Source organism: Falco biarmicus, chromosome Z, assembly GCF_023638135.1.
Source record: "Falco biarmicus isolate bFalBia1 chromosome Z, bFalBia1.pri, whole genome shotgun sequence".
NCBI classification, from domain to species: Eukaryota; Metazoa; Chordata; class Aves; order Falconiformes; family Falconidae; genus Falco; species Falco biarmicus.
The window spans coordinates 51,154,677-51,171,650 of NC_079311.1; the positions used below are offsets into that span (position 1 = coordinate 51,154,677).

At 39.6% G+C, this 16,974-nt stretch overlaps 1 protein-coding gene across 2 annotated transcripts in view; it reads left to right on the plus strand.

The window, feature by feature from the left end:
* The first annotated feature begins 413 nt into the window (after nt 1–413).
* Nucleotides 414–16,974, plus strand: part of FREM1 (FRAS1 related extracellular matrix 1) — a 75,026-nt gene continuing 58,465 nt past the window's right edge. For both annotated transcript variants that reach the window (XM_056325580.1, XM_056325579.1), the window contains exons 1-2: nt 414–610; nt 12,043–12,547. In XM_056325580.1, the coding sequence (XP_056181555.1) occupies nt 12,317–12,547 (231 nt within the window). In that variant the 5' untranslated portion in view covers nt 414–610; nt 12,043–12,316. The remainder of the gene's footprint in view (nt 611–12,042; nt 12,548–16,974) is intronic.

Genomic DNA, 16,974 nt, shown 5'->3' on the forward strand with positions numbered 1-16,974 from the left:
GCAAATTAGTCATGTCTGTATTTCAATAAAGACTCTGCCTTCTTGTGGGGGTAAAAATGATCTGAAAAGATTAGGTCACCTCTTTGTCTATGAATCTTTAATACATAAATGAGTGTATATGTGTGTGTGTGTTGAATTAAATAAACTAGCAGAAGTGGGGAAGAAAAATGAGCAAACCTTATTAACAGGAGCTCAGTTTTTAGTTTCAACAGACTTAACTAGCAGAAGGGGAAAGGAAGACCTGGGGCTGGCTGCCAGAGAAACATTGCTGAGTGTAAACACTCCAAGGCATCTCAGAATGCCCTTATCGTAGGGAGCCAGAAAGTGTTTGCACGCTGGGTCTCTGCAGTCAGGAGCAGTCCTGCAAGCAAAGAGTGTTTATTGTGGATTTTTAGTAGGAAGAGAACCACAGCCAAGCTGACCAGAAAGACTGGAATTTCATCTATCTCTTTATCCCCTCCCCCTCTCTGTCTTTCTTTCTGTCGCCCACTCATTGGATTTCTCTCTCTGCCAGTCTTTTAAACCAGAGATTACTGGGTCAGTGACATTCATTATTTCTTTTATTCTAGTATGATCTCGTGTTCAGCCTCCTGGAGAAACACTGCTACCTGTAAGTATCTGCTTCAAGTTTGTTGTATACATTGAATGCTGTTGTGTTTGTGGTTGTAATAATGTTTAACAGCTTCAAACATCCAGTTTTCTGCTGAATGTTGCAGCAAAGCAGTCAGACAGTAATTTTTGTACTCAGGATGAATGAAAGCTCAATTCTAACTCTGGGGGAAAACAGGCACTGGTTCTTGCCAGTATTTTAGAAGAATTTAACTTGGAAGTTAAGGATTCAAAGAAACTTAGTGTATCCTAATGTTCAAGTTGATACAGATTTCTCAACTATGCTGACTTTCTTCCACCAGCTTTAATAAAACTTTGTGCGTTTTTTGTGGGTTTTTTTTTCTTTTTTTGTTTTTTAATAAAGGTTTAGAAGCACTAAGCAAGATTTCTTTTCTTAAAATTGTCTTTTTCCTAAGACACACTGGGAGAGACAAATGTGATAAAAAGCACTGGAAGACATAATGAAAATTTTCAATATTAGTAAGTCTTTCTAAAGGATATATTTCATTCAGCTAGAAGAACTTTTTTTAAAAATGCATGTTGTAAAATTGTAGACTTTTATTTTGCAGTAGGGATCTGTGAGAGTTTTCATGTCATGTACATTCAGACAGCTGACTTCATTCATCTGAGTCAGACAGACGTTCATTGGTCATATGCATGTGTAAATGTTTATGTGTGTTTCTGAACACACACATACATGCTTGCACAGTTTTTATATTTCCTGTTGATTGCTATGCATTTATCTAGCTCCAAACTCTTATAACGTCACCTTGTAGGGATTAGTTGCTGTCCCTCTGTGTTGTGCTGAGACACTTCAACAAAATCTGTAGAAACAGGAAAAAACGTTTCTTGAAACAGTTACTAAAAGGGAATTTTTTAAGTTATGTTTTTGCTAGTTAGAGAATTCTGCTAGGTCATTGTCTCAGCTAACTTAGGACTGCACACTACCTCGAGAGAAATGCATCTCTGCTGTTGACATGTGTCCAAGGTGTCTGTGGGAGACATTGGCACTGTAAATCACCAGTTGCTTTCACCGTATAAGAGCACACACACCTGCAGAAATTGTCCCATCTCTTTTCTCTTAACTCAGGTGTTACTGCTGTGGGCCTGCCAGCATTTTCTTCATGATTCTTCCGTAGGGTTTATTTTGCATGCAACATGACTGCATGCAGATCGTTTTGACCTAGAGACTAAGGTGGTCTGGATTGGGCACCTTTAGATTTTGAAATTTTTTTCCAGCATGGATCCCTGCTCTGAGAAGAATTAGGCAAGTACAAGAACAATGGATTAAACAAGTCCCTGGACAATGACTTGAGTTGTTAAATGAAAGTACCTTCTGCCTATTCATTCCTCTAATTTTCTGCAGTCCTTGTAGTAGTCTTGGTAATATTAGTTACAGTACAAGTGGTCTTGATAATACATGTCTATTATAGTATTAGTTACAGTACAACAGGAATTAACTTATTCATGGGGAAAAGAAATGATTTCTGACTTCATCAATCTAACGGTGAATTTAGGCAACAACAACAATATGTGTAGTAAAAACATCATGGTAAAATAGCACAAGTTAGCCAAATAATGATACATTAAAAGTACAATTCACTTGACTCTACCTGTTGAGCATAAAGAGAAACTGAGCAGGTCATTTGTCATCAAAACTTTGCTTCTCTCATTTTTTGAGATTCTGTGGCAGTCAGTTGTAGACCAAGATTAATTTATTCCACACTAACGGCTGCGTGGGCTAGAATTACTGTAGCTAGGGTGTCCCTGCACAACTTCATCCTATCGACTTGCAACAGGAGATCCTCAGGATGATTCAGCTGCCTTTTGTGCAGTTGAGTAAATAAACCTGAATAGACTACATCTGGGAAGTTGTTAAACACTGCCTAATGAAATGTGCTATTTCCATCTGTAGTTGCTACCATTGTGAAGCCTACAATAGTATTTCAAAGAACACTAATAACTAACCGTAGCTGGATTGTGTTTGATTTTCTGACAAATGTTGTCTAAAACCATGATGTGACTACATGAGCTGACAGGTTGCAGCTGCACTGTGCAGGCATCCTGAATGCATAAAGATATATATTTATCAATGGAAATTGTTAACAAAAGAGGAACTTGGTTTCAGGGTTCTTTTTTAGTGGCTCTAGATTAATTTTGGTGAGATGTGTAACTGATCTAGTGCATACTACTTGTTTATCAAACATCATCTGAAGACAACCATAACACATCTAAGTAACTTACGGATTTCACAGAAGGACCTCAGATCAGTTTGATTTGTATGTAGGGAATATCAAATTCCCAGTGGAGTCCCCTCACATACCTTTGGAAACCTAAATTTTTGTCTGGGCTAAATCTATCCTCTTTCCCTTAGACAGCTATATAAACAGGAAGGAATTGCTCTTTGGAGGCATAGTTTTTTCTCCCAGAATATAGCAGTAATCCTGACAAAAAGCTCAAATTAGCATCTAAGTTTCACATATCTGAGACGCAATGAACCAAGCCAGTGTGTTTGTGGGAAAGTTTAAACCTTACCATCTACCAGCTGTTAAAATTTAAGCATTCGAAAAAATCCTCCATGTAGCATGTGCAGCAGATTGCAAGTCTTCTTTTGTTTAGCACTGCAAGATGCAGAACACCTGCCACTGAGCTTGTTTTTGTGAAGAACAATTTGCTGAGTCTTCCTTCTTGAAAATTCAGAACTTTTGCCATTACCCTCAAGGCTCATCAACTCAAAGCTCAGCCTCTCCCCCCTGCTCAGTTAACCAGCCAAACAATGGTAGTGCATAAAGAAATTATTCTAAAAACACCAAAATCAGATGCTGTGCTTCAGGTAGTTTCTACCTGTAAGAGGGAGTCTGCCAGAGGTGGAAGTCCACTGCCATTCCATTGTTCTCTACTTCCATGTAGAGCAGGGTTGGGTGTTATCTCATTCAACTTACTGAATACGTGCATACTGCATAACACTATGGAGATGTGCAATATGTCATTGGTACTGCATTTTACCACCACTGTCTGATGATTGTTTCACTGAAGTATCAGACCTTGCTGTTCATGGTGTAATGAAACAATGCCATTGTTGGACCGATGGTCACAGATTCCTTGTCCCTGCTTCCTCACCTTGTTATTCCTTATGCAGGAGGCTATTCCTGCTCCTTTCCTACGGGTTTTGACACCCTTACACCTATGGGTCAGAGATCTGTTCACTCTCTGGTAGAGCTGCTCTGATGTAAGTCAAGCTCATCTAGCACCTTGTGCATGACATCTGACCATAGCTTGCAAAGGTCATGAAAAAGCCTGGGGCTCCAGAGCTGGAAGCCTTGTGTTGTCACGTTAGGTACTGAATGCAATGCTGTAATTTCTGTCTTTGCTCACCAAAGTTATGGGTCAAGGTGAAGCTAACAATTTTGTCCTTGTAACACAAGCACAAAGGTCACTGCCTAATCCTAGGCTGTTTGCTGGGTTTCACTAGTTTCTTTTCTATTCATTGCTAGGTAAGTGCTGAAATGAAATGTCTTTTCAAAGTCAATGGTCTTGGGATGTTTATTCTATCCACTACACTCCCTTTACTCACACACATTTTCCATTATTAGGGGTAGTTTTCATTTTTATTTTTGAGTCATTCTCTGGGTGGATTAAAGGAAGCATCCTACTATCCACACATTGTTATAGACTGTTCTTCTTTTAAGATCAGTAGGTTTTATTCCCTCTCTGCAGTGCATATGATTAAACAAGAAATAAAAAGGATGGCTAACTAGTGCTTTTATTTTACTGGTTTCAGTGGTTTCCCCCTAGTTTATATTCCTCCTCACCCCATAAGTGGGAATCTCCAGGATCCCTCTCTCCCTTCTTATACAGAAAAAGCAGAAAAGAAGGACTAAATGAGTTCCTGATCTTTGCAATTGTGTCATGCCCTTAGAAGAGTACCAATATGATATTATAAACCAATTAAACCAGTAAAAAACCACAGTGGTTTGTATTAACATTTACACTGAGAAGTAGCCTGCTCCCTTTGATCGCCAAACCCCCAAATCTATTTCTGTATTTGAATCATCAAAAGAAAATTTGAAGTGGAAATATTTAAACCTTCTGAAAATTTAACTAGTCCTGGAAATGGCAAAGAGGTTGGTTCAGTCTGTGTTTCTCCTAGGCTGGTTTGACCTTCCCTGCAAACAGCTATACCCTATAGCTTTACATTCTCAAAGGAAAGATGGGAAATCAGTGAGCACTGAGACCCAGGAGGATGAGGGTCATGTGCAGGACAGTAACCTATGGATAGCATCAGTGGAACAACCTCACTGGTAGCTGCAGTGTTTTATGGACTTCCTCAGACAGCTGTCAAAAAGATGGAATTATTTCCTTTTCAGAGTAATTTCTGCATTGCACTCTGTTCCAGTTCAGTGTTCATGTGTGGTGGAGAACAGGTGACAGCTCTTAGTTGCATAATGATCTTAAAAACACATAAGGGGCAACTAAGAGAAAAAAAAAAATCACTTCATCTCTATATTCTCAACTTCTGTTATGTGAGACAGTTTTCTGGGCTTAAAAGAGTAGAGGGCAAAGGCTTTTTCATTGGTCCCTTGAGGAGAAAGTATTTACCTGTTCAGAAAATGTAATTTAGCTGTTAGTCTCTCACCTTTATTAAAACAAAAGCCAAGACTTAATTTTATTTGCTTTTGCAGTTGTCTTCAGTACTATAGGCATCTGTTAACAATAAGATCTCGATCTCTATCTCAAAATGTAAAGTACTTCTAACAATATAATCAGATCTATTTAACACTTGAAAGGGAACAATGCATTGTCCTCAAGATAGTCTTTAAGGGGGCCACCACAATCAATACCTCTTTTTTTGTTAGACTCAGTCTGGGACTCTGACCTTCTCTACCTTTTCAAATGTATGTTGTGTAGTGGTTGAAGGATAAGCTGTTAAGAATCCCTGAGATTGATTGATTGAATGTGTTCCTCTCAGTGTTGCTTTCTCTCTTTATTTTCTTGTCCATCACTGTCTAAGCCCCACCACCTGTCCCCTTACAATTTAGCCCTGTTTAATGGGAAAGAGCTGAGCACTGCTTAGACAGAAACCCCTCTGGCCTTACAACTTCTGGTTGATGCAGAAGGGGGACTCATAAAGACTGGAAAATAAAGGGGTTCAGGGAGGGATACTGAGTAGTCCTGTGGAAAAGAATAATTCATTTTTCAGCCTTGCATTAAGCTGTAATACTTGATATTAATAGTGCAATAATGTTTATGGTGTTATATTCAGATTTTTCTCCTCTGCTACTTGTCTACCTTTGCCTAACGTCAAATATGTTTTCAGTCTTATGTTGGCTTGTCAGCATACGGGATAGTTCTACACTCAGATTCCACTACTTAATAGCCTAAGCTTGGATGGATCATAATTTAGTGTACAACAGTGACAATATTATGCTGAGAATGAAAACTGAAGTCAGAAATTATCTCTGTAAATTGAAACTGTATTGGGTCTTAATCTGACAATCACTGTTAAAATAGCTGTAATGTGAAAGAGGGTAAAATGAACAAAACCAATGTTTTTCTACCTTACAGTATTCTGCTTTAATACAACAAAGAAACAAAAGAAAAAAAGAAATGTTAATAACCTGGATACATCTGATGTGCTTCACATCCTTCATCTCTTTTCCTTGATGAAGAAAGGTCTATTCACTGACCATGTAATGAAACACTTCTTGTTTCCTTACTTTGCTAGAAAGTGTACAGGACTTCTGTACACAGACCAAAGCTGAGAAAGGAAAACAAAGAAGGAAACTGTTATCTACCGCTCCTTAACTCAACAAATACCTTGCTGAATACCTAGTTTCTATGTGACCTATAATCCTTGTTTCTAGTGCATGGAACAAAAACATTAAATAGTAAACAGTCCAAGGGATGCATGTGTTAATTGCACATTCTGAAGCAACAACCCCCTAATTTAAAAGTTCAGGATACTTTCATTGCCCGGGGCTAAGTTTTAATTGCTGTAATAATATTTGTCCTGTTTCCTAGAAATCATGCAAGGCTGCTATTTGTTTTCTTTAATCCCATCCTCCAAAAAAAGAATCCTATGTTCTTTCTGTGTCTTGTATGTTTCCTAGAAATCACGCAAGGCTGCTATTTGTTTTCTTTAATCCCATCCTCCAAAAAAAGAATCCTATGTTCTTTCTGTTTCTTGTAAACTTTTTCTGGTGTTCATTAAAACAATCAGTCCAGCTCCCAGCCAACAACAATCATCCTCTATAATCCCCTTCAAGCTTTGCAAAAGAAGAGGGCAATTTTGGATCCAATCGTTCTGTGAAATCTCCCAGGCAACCAGAGATTTTGTCAGGTACAGAGAAACTCTTAAATTCTCATCCAAATCCGTTGAAGACTTTGGGCGTCATTGAGACTTGGCTCAAAGTCACTGTGATTATAGATTTTTTAATCAGGTTTTAGATATTGCAAATGAGAGTTACTGGTGCTGTTTCTGATCTTATTTTCAGCTGTTTTGCACCAGTAGATAGCTATCTAAATAATTGGGATTAGTCTTTATTTACATCACATTATCCCTCCTCAGAATCATTCAGGAATCTGTACACTTATAACTTCTAAATAAATAAGAAGCGCTGGAAATCTTCCCACCAATGATTAATATTTGCATTCTTTGAAGTAAACTTTATTCATGCAGGAGTTGTAATGACAATTATTTTTTCTCCCAAAAATTATCTAAAATAACAGATCTACTTAACACAAATCCAGAGACACACAACTGTGCATTTCTACATATACCTCTGGATGGGTCCTGCACAGATACATACACAGATATGCAGTTTTCTCCAGAGTCTGCTGTTGGAAGGACACCTAGCTTTCAAGAACTCTCAGATGCTCTTAGGGACTTCATACAGTTCTCCAGGTTCCTGAAGCGAATGACCACTTGACAAATTGGGAGGTTTTGACAGATATTTTGTGATGATAACTCTACAGCAGTTTTTTTAGTTCCTTTTCTGCAGTGTTTCTTTCATCTTTTTTTTTTCTTTTCTTTTGGGAATCTTGAAAACCAGTTGTATTTGGTGAGAATGGTGATGTTTGTAATTAGCCATTGCATCATTTCTCACATGTGCACCAGCAGCCTGGAGGGAAAACTAGTTTTTCTGGCATTTGGAAGAAATTTTTAAAAAACCACATCTGAAGTTCTCTGTAACCCTCCCCTACATTGTCCCCAGTCTGATTTATCCCTCTGTTAACTCTACAGAGCCACATCCACCAGCTCTTCAGAGGCCCCTTCTCCCCTCTGCCTTCTCCCCGGTTTCATCTGCAGAGTGGGGCAGGGGTCTGCCAGCAGACAAAATGCTCCTCAAAGTTGCAAGGGTCCCTTGCACAATGCCTTGGACATGTCTTCAAGACTCCTTTTCCAAGCTCCCAAATCCTAGTGTCAGCTTGGCCAGTCTACCTCTAATTACGAGAAGGAGGTCTCTTTCTTTGTTGCCACATTTTTTATACCAGTATGGTTTTGTATTGGATTTCATGGGAATTACTGGACACTTTGCAGGGTACAATGCAGTGTTTTGCAAAAATATACCAGGTAGTTAACTTGGGTCCTGGGAGCCAGAGAGTTCTGTCATTTCACGTTAGAGTCATCACATGATTTAGGGTGTAAAAGACCTCTGCAGGCAACTGCTCCCACTCCTTGATCTCAGCATAGCCAGCTTTTATGCAAGTCCAGCTTCAAAATCACATAAGGCTACTCAGCCCTTGATAATTTTTTTTAAAAATATCTTTGAGGGTGAGGACTCCACAGCTCCCCTGGGAAAGCCATTCCACCAACTGTGCTCACTGTGGCTTTTCTTTTTCAAATATCTAATGTGAATTTCCCTTGTTATGCATTTTGTGGGTTGCATCTTGTCCCTTCCCTGTGCACCTCCAGGTTCTCGGCACTCTTCTGTTAGATGTCTAAAACCAGCGATAAGTCATCTCTTCAGGCTGAACAGACCCTGCTTTCTCAGCCTCTTGTCATGTACCATGTTTCTCCATCCCCACTGAGGGGTAACAACTGATATATGATGTATCACTGAACTGACAAGGCTGTTTTACTTCTGATATTGAGCTTGTAGGCACAGAGTGCTCCTGGAGATGTTTCACCATATAGACAGACTCTTAGAAAGTCAGTGAGGAAACAGCTTATTTTAAAAATAGTGATCCTCCTGATGAACACTATTATGTCATTAATCCTCTAAGTATATCTGAAACATTGTGGTGCATTTGGAATTAAATAGAGCCTTGGTCATTTATTCATTCTGGATACACAGGTGACATGCCAAGGGATTGCAGGGATGAATCGGGCTCAGCTGTGATATTAAGGGCAGAGAAGAAAGGAGACTAAGGAAGTCCCAGGCAGCCACAAAACATGTCAATGGCATCAGCAGCAGTTGTAAAGCTGCCAGAGAGCAGTGTACTGTCACTGTAGATCAGTATTAAGTACTGTGTAGCACACAGGTGACTGCTGAAGCAATGGCCTTCTTCACACAGAGGGGAGAATATTGGACTCATGGCATTCAGTCCAAAACTTTCTGATTTTATTGCCATTATGTGCTGAAAGGATCTCTTGTCATTTCACTTCAGTATCATTGGATAAGTGATTGAGAAAGTGAGTTTATACTTCTCAAGATCTTCACTTGGCCACAGATGGAGACAGCCCTGCAGCTGGGTAAGATGCAGGGTAAGAAGAAGCAGCAGAGGCACCACCACCTGTGCCTGAGGTTTATACCTGCATCCGGTGCTGGGGTTTATGGAGCAGGCACCAGAAACAGGTTGACCTGGGCTTCATCAGAGCTGAGGTGCAGACACCTCTTCGTGAATGACTCCGTCAGTGACTACTGGAGAGAGACAGCTGGCTTTCCCTTCTTGTAAGCACCTAATGTAAGGTGTAAAGAGAACAGTATACTCCTGACCAGTGCTATTTCTGAGCCAGTGATTAGGCTGTCTCTGAGCTATAACGTGTTTTTGTGGTAGCTATTTGGGTGGGAGAGAAGAAAGAAAAAACTCCCCAGGCTGTAATTTTAGCTTTTCTCATAAGGTACCCAGTGCCCTGTGAATAAAGGCATTTTGCACAGTAAATCAGTGCCCTGGCCTGGTACCATGGAGCATGAAGTTACTAGCATTATCGTGAGGTGTGAACCACTGGGTCTATGCTTCAGAATTATTAACTGCCTCTTGACACTTTGCCAGGTCCAAGTTGGAGCATAAAATTCCTAATGATTTTCTTCTTATCTGAGCCCCTCTATGGTTTAAGAAACTGGGTCTTCTCTGGAAACTGTCTGAGGCTCACTCATGCATTGCTTCTTCATCAGAGGCTGGAGTTAAAGGATTTAAAATCTATTGCACTCCCTGTGCCAGGAGCTTCCTGCTGGCCAAGGATCCTGGGATGCCTGAAGTCAGAGGAGACATTAGGCAGAGCATCTTCTTGAGACATATGCCAAGGAAGTTATTTCACTTTCCTGAGCCCTACCTTCACTTGGTTTGATGTAGGAAGTAGGAATAGGGCACAGCAATAGAGGTTTCCGCTCAGAACATCTCTCCATTTTTTGCAGCTGGTGTTTTAAGGAAGAAAAGGTGGTAGCTGATAAACGCTAACAATCCATGCACTACGTGATAAATGCCAGTCAGATATTCAGGTTAAAAGGGTATACTGGCTGCAAACCATACTTTCTTATTTGGAGGCTGATATGTTTTCCTCCCCCTCTTTCAAAGTTGTGCTTTATAAAACTGTGGACAATGTTTCAAAACTGTGTGGGTTTTAGGAACTGGAGTGCTGTCTCAGATGCGCTTATTGCATTTAAGTGCTATGCCTACCCATCCCACTTAGAAAGAAACAAAAATTAGTAAGTACTTTGCACACATTTACATATCTGGATTTTAGTAAAAGCTATCTAAGTAAACTTTTTTAAAATTAATTGAGATTTTGATTTGTTTCTGGAACATGTTAAAAAAACTTGACCATGGATTTAATTCCCTTTCGTCTGGCTTGAATTCTGCATTTTCTCTCAGCTTTTGATTAGACTGATCTGGCTGCATAATTTCAGACTAAAATGGAAAGATAAAAGCCTAGAAAAATGTAGTTAAGATTTGCGGACCAGACTACATAATCAGCATACATCTAACTTTGATCAATGTTAGTCCCAATGTCTTCAATCTTCAATCTCAGCTTAAGTGAGTGAACCTGTCTTGTGTTACTTTGGGAAGTAAATAATTTAAAATAAATTCTTAACTGCTTATGGTTTTTCAGTGAAACATAAAACTAGGTGAATAGGTGCATACGATGATAAGCTGTTCAGAAGGTCAATCTGCCAGAAACAGCAGAGTGAAGATTTACTTACTTGTTAACAATAATGAAGAAAATAAAGAGATACATGGATTTGGGTTTTTATTCATTTTCAGGAAAGCTCATGGTTGGTGGTAGGGTTGTGGTTAAATTAGACTTGTGCAAACAAGTAGTCAGGACACTAAAAACTTAGAGGAAACTGAAGGAATGCTGATGCTTTACTAGCCTGAAATTGTTATGAACTTATCAAATTTAATTACATTAATGTCATTGCCTATACTTTGGGCCATAGATTCAGTTACTTTGGAGGGTTATACAAATTAGGGTTTTATAAGGATTTCAATAGTTCTTGTTCAACATCGAAGAACTATGTTTTTCTTATGAGTTTATAAACATGAAAGATGAAGATTAACTGTAACTGGGAGCATGAGGAACTTGTGTAGGTTTTTTTTTCTCCATATTATCTTTTGTTCCTTATTTCCACTAAATTTGCCTCAGAATGACTACTTTCTTTCTGTGAAAAAGAAAAAAATCAGCTTTGTCATGACATATCATGTTTCTATGATGACATCCTGGCATAGTTACTACAGCAGGAAGAGCAGAGAGGCATTGGCAAAGTGTTTTCAACTAAAGGTTGACTTTCCACCCCCTCCCCCCACACCCCACCCCCCATTCAATGTGAGGGAAATGGCAAAAAAACAGATTTAACAAAAAGCCACTCTACCTTTATCCTCCTTCCAGGTATATTTAATCTATATGAATGCCTACTCCTGCACTTTCAAATTACTTGGATGCTCATATATGCCCTTTTATTGATATCTACTCTGTCCAGAAGTAAAAAAGGCCAGTAGCAATGGATCCTACAGAGCAAGTGTTTGTATATGCACACAGATCAAAGTTGCCTGGAATCCACATTGAGAGCTGATGCACTGAGAGAGAAGTCTCATTGGTCCAGAGCTAATTTTCTGAGCATCTGTGCACTTCATAGTATTCAAAGGTGAAAAGCTGCTGCTTGAAATGAACTGCAATTGTAAAAACAGGCAGGTTTTTGTGTGGTTATCCCCCGCACCCCCACCCCCCAGGTTGATCAATGCCTTGTCTCAATTTTCTTTCTTTATTTTCAGGATTAACAAACCCTAAAAGTACTCTGGGAACACATTCGTCATTTTGTCAGGCTTGACCAATGAATTTTATATAAACCCAAGGATATTTTGAGAGGACCCTGTCCAAATTTCTGTCAAGGAGTGCATCTTAATAGAAAACATGTGGTACATTGTTACCTGTGACTAACATTTTGGTCCTTCATTATACGGTGAAAATCTGCTGGCAGAGAAAAAGAAGACTTCTTATGTTAAGAAGATTTTCACTGGTGGAGAAGAGCTGGCACCCCCTTGTAATATGAAGCCCTTTGAGAAAAGCTGGTTGTTTCTACTGCTGTTTGTTGTACGAAGAGTTGTATGCTCCTCCTTTATTAGTGTCAACCTTGGGGTGAAAGTGATGAAGGGACAGTCTGTCTTCCTGTCCGAAGATGACCTCAAGTTTTCCATCCCCGGAGAGAAGGATGACTGCAAAGTAGAAGTTGTGATTAATGAGCCAATAACACAGAGGGTTGGGAAACTAACTCCACAGGTAAAGGGGCTCCGTTGTGCTGCTCTGTGTGTCCATGTGCGTGCAGATGTGGGAGAAACTAGAAAGAGCTGCTTTACTGATTTCTTTTTTGGGAAGTAGTGGAACACATGAAATCAAATAGTCTGTGAGATTCAGCCTTTTGCTAAAAGTAGCCAGCTGACAGATAACTGCACTCCTTAAATCCAAAAGCTGAGCTCAGTAACATGAGTGCATAAAAGTGAGTTCAGTCAGTCTGTTTTCACAAGCAGAGAATGACTAGGTCAAAAATTTTGGTAAGCAGATATCCTCCAGTCTCTCAACTGTTTGCTTTTGTACCATGACAGTAATCAGCGTCCCGCGGGTAATGCATAGCCCTCTGGAGCATTTTGTATTTTAGTCACGCAGCCACTACTTAAGGAGCAATTAAGAAAAAAATCACATACAATAAGCTCATTGTGTACACCATTGTTTGCTCTGCTCTACAACAGCTAAATTGCTAGCAGATGGCAAATACATTAAAAAAAATCATGTTTTCTGTTAAAATTTCAAGCTTGTAGGAATAATGAAATGTATTTCACATATCACTGTTCTGCTACTCATCCACCTTACAAATCTCCTCACCTAAGCCATAGGAAGGAGTTGAAAGTAATTGACATGAAGATGTAATGGTAGAGGTAGAAGATGAATGGTTTTAATGAACCACAACCGAACAGTTTTTGTCTGTTTTCAAAAATTTTTGTTTATTGTACCATACACTTCTATCTGTTTGTATATGTCTATTGTTTTAAACATCTGCTCTGAATTTTCTGGTGGTCTCTGCAAAGGCTGATGCAGGAGCACCAGTCTCAGTGATTTTTCAAAACTTCTAGCTTGGTCGTCACCATTATTTTTGCAGACCCCTGATGAGTATTTCAGCTGAACCAGCACTTGGAAGGAGCAGAGGCACATCAGGGAAAACAGGAGGCAATGAGCAGGGCAATGTATGATCTTCTCTAGAGACTGTCCCCAAGTGCAGTGCCTCTGCTGAGACTGCCACAGGGCTTGCTCTCTGCCAGCACAGGCGCTCTGACTGTAGTCCCCCCTTTCCACTTCCCCAGGCTAGTTTGGCCCATGAAGAAAAAAGAGAGAATTAATGTCTCATTGCTGGCAGACCTCTTCTGTAGGCAAGCTGGCTGGCCAAGGAAGTGACTTTGCTTTCAATTTCTGTCTCAGCCTCCATTATCCTTGTCCATGCAGTCCATGCAGTAGGACCCCGGTATTTTGAAAAAGCCACTTTGTCCTTTGTAACCTGACATGCTTTAAGCACAGGGTCAGCAGCAGCTTTCCAGAGATGCCAGGCAATGTGTATTTACCATACCTTATTTTCCAAAAACCCCTAGTGTCCTTGGCTTCCCGCACTCCCAACCCCACTGCTGTCAGGCGCCTGTCCTTCCTGGGCCTGGACAGAGCCCGGGCAGTGCGGCCTGGCCCTTGGAGGCTGCAGGCACACCTGTCTGGGGGGGCGTCAGCTGGGTGGGAGGCCCTGGGGTACCAGGACAGAGAGGGGCTGTGCCTGCTGGTAGAGCCTGGGATACCTCCCCTGGACGGCTCCTGGCCTGAGTGCTGTTATGTTAGGAAAGGTGCCTTCCCCTCCTCTCCTCAGTAGAGAAGTGGGAGTGCCAGAGGCTTACCACCTTGCGGGGACCCCCAGGGTGACTGCCAGTGAGATAGGCAGTCTGGTTATCTCAAGTCATATTTCTCTGCCCGGAGAGCACTAGATGGCATTTGTGAGTTGAAGGCTTCTGTTTTAAATGACAAAATCCTCATCCAGACACTGAAAAGTGCTGCTTGAGCTGCCACCATTCCTGAAAAAAGGTGCCAGAGTCTGGCTCTCCCAGTGCCACTCACACTCTTTCTACCAGGAAGTTCTGCAGCCAGATAATGTCTCTGGTCTGATCTGTTTTATTGCCATTAAAGTGAGTAATGTCCTAGGAATGTATGACAATTTAATTACAAATTGTAATTGAAAAGCAGTTGAAGTGGAAAAAACCAAAGCTCGACAGTAATTAGGAAAAGATTTAGATCTCCTTTATCTTACCCAGCAAATTTATAGACAATTAGAGTTGCCTGTTCATATAAAAGGAAAACATATTAGGAAACATAAAACAGATGTTTCTTTTTGCAAAGCAGATTGTGTCTTATATACATACAAAATGACTGTCAGTCAGTGGTAAAGACCTTTGTGGAAAGGTCCTTCATTTTCTGTCCCATTGTTGTCAGCTAAAAGGTGGAACTAATGATGTCTTAGAAATAAATTAATTCTTTGATATGATAAATCATCTCCTCTGGTGTGGGCAGTCCCCTCTGATATGAACAGGGATGCGTCATCTAAGCAGTATCTCATTATCAGGTGCACACCAGGTCTATATGTGACCAAAACCCCTACTGACTTTGACAGCTCTATATGATTTACGTCAGTGAAAAATCTCATCTTCAGTGTACAACATTAAACTACTGGAAGCTATAAGTGGCTTTTGTATATAATATACTTCTTTTTTTTTTCTTTAAGGTAACACACTGTCTAACTACCGCCCTTGATTTTTTTGTTTTTGGTAGGATATCACTTAGGACTATCCAATTAATAACTTAACTATCATCTTCCTTTATGTTAGCTTGTACTAAGAAAGAAAAGCCATTAAATAAAAACAAGACACTTGTTTTGTTTTGCTAAACACTGAAAAATAAAAAATCACATAGAACTGTGACATTTGGGAACAATACACAACAGAAGAGCCACAACACAGTCAAAACCATCATATAAGAGAAATTCCATTTTTCACAAACTGTTCTTGTTTTTCCTTTCTAAGCAGTCCCAACAAATAAAATAAATTGTACTTTCCATAGCACCATATATTACAGATTATTCCAAGATTATTTTAGGAAAAGTGGTAAATTCATGTATATGTATCTGATTATCAACTAACTCGTCACTTAAAAAAAGTAAAAAAGGACTTTGTACAATGTGCTTCATGATGAAAGTTAAAAGCAGACAACACATTTTAAAATCACCAGGAATACAGAACAATTATCACATAGCTTGAGCATCTGAGAATAGCTTCAGTGGAAGTGGACACTGACAGTAATCATGAAAGCCGGTAAAATCTAATTTTCTTTCCAGTATAGAAAGATGCAAGATATAATTCTGTGTAATGGTCAGAAAGAAACAAACCTAGTTCTTACATCCTTTCTGTAAACACATGAAGTAGTCTTGATGCACTTTGGTTAACTATGCATTAACAAGTAATTTAGAAATTAAAGTATTACTTTATTTTTACATTGAAAATGTATCCAAAGACTTTCTCTATGCAATGCATTTCCCGTCAACATTTAAGAGCCTCACTAAAATCCCCTTTCCATTTCACTGTCCTCCAAAAGGGTTGGAGAGATGTGGGTAATTCAAGCAAGCCACTTCATCTTTTGGTGTATTTTAAGAAATGACTGGCAGTAAGAAATGACCTTTCTGCAAAAAGATGTGGTTTGTCAATCAGCTGTATATGTATATTAATCCTGATTAACTATGGCTTCATTAGGTTTATTAGTGAATGCTGAACAGATTTTACTTTAGTCTGTAGAAGTCCATAGAATCATGTTTGAATGAATACTGCCCATAAAGACTCAATCAAACCCACATTTAGTCTCACAGTGAGACACTCAGGAAATGGAGTGAGTAGGTTTTGCCTTCTTGCTGACAAGAGTATGTCCTGTCTCTCTGCAGTTATGACACGTGAGTATCCTCCATCTGTGCCTGGGCTGTGTAGAGGTTCCCTGTCATCACAAGGATAACATAGGCATGGTTTTATTTACTAGGGGCTTTTAGCTGTTAAACTCTATAAAGAAATATAGCTACATGGAATTGTAATTTGCCAGACTTGCAAACTGGCTTAAGCGAGGACATAAGAATTCAATCTGTTCTCTAAAGAATGGGTGTGTCAGAACTCTCCAAAGCCATCTTTTCTCCATTTCGGTCAGGCATTTTTTCCTCATTGCCTTACTTTTGCAAGTCAACAAATCATTGAATAATACAACCAGTCTGAAACCAATGTCTGCCTTAGATGGTTAAATTGTGGCCACCCAGCTTTGCAAATGTGACCTGTATCAGGTATGTCATAAGAGTTAGGGGTTTTTTTAATTAGTTGGTGGACACAATATAGAAATTCTGCTTGCTTTTATGCTGTGGGATTACACTGACATTGGGGCTGGGTGTTGGTATGGCACAGAGATGATACATGATCTGGTAAAAGGCTGCTGGTACATCGGTATTCCACTATGTAACAAATCTGAGCTAGCAAAGTTTCCAGCAGAGAAGTTTCACTGGGTCATGTTTTTGTAGTCCAGTGGTAGTGGCCATAAAGCAGGATTTACTATATAATCAAGCTACTGCCACTAGAAACTTTAAAAGCTATTAAATC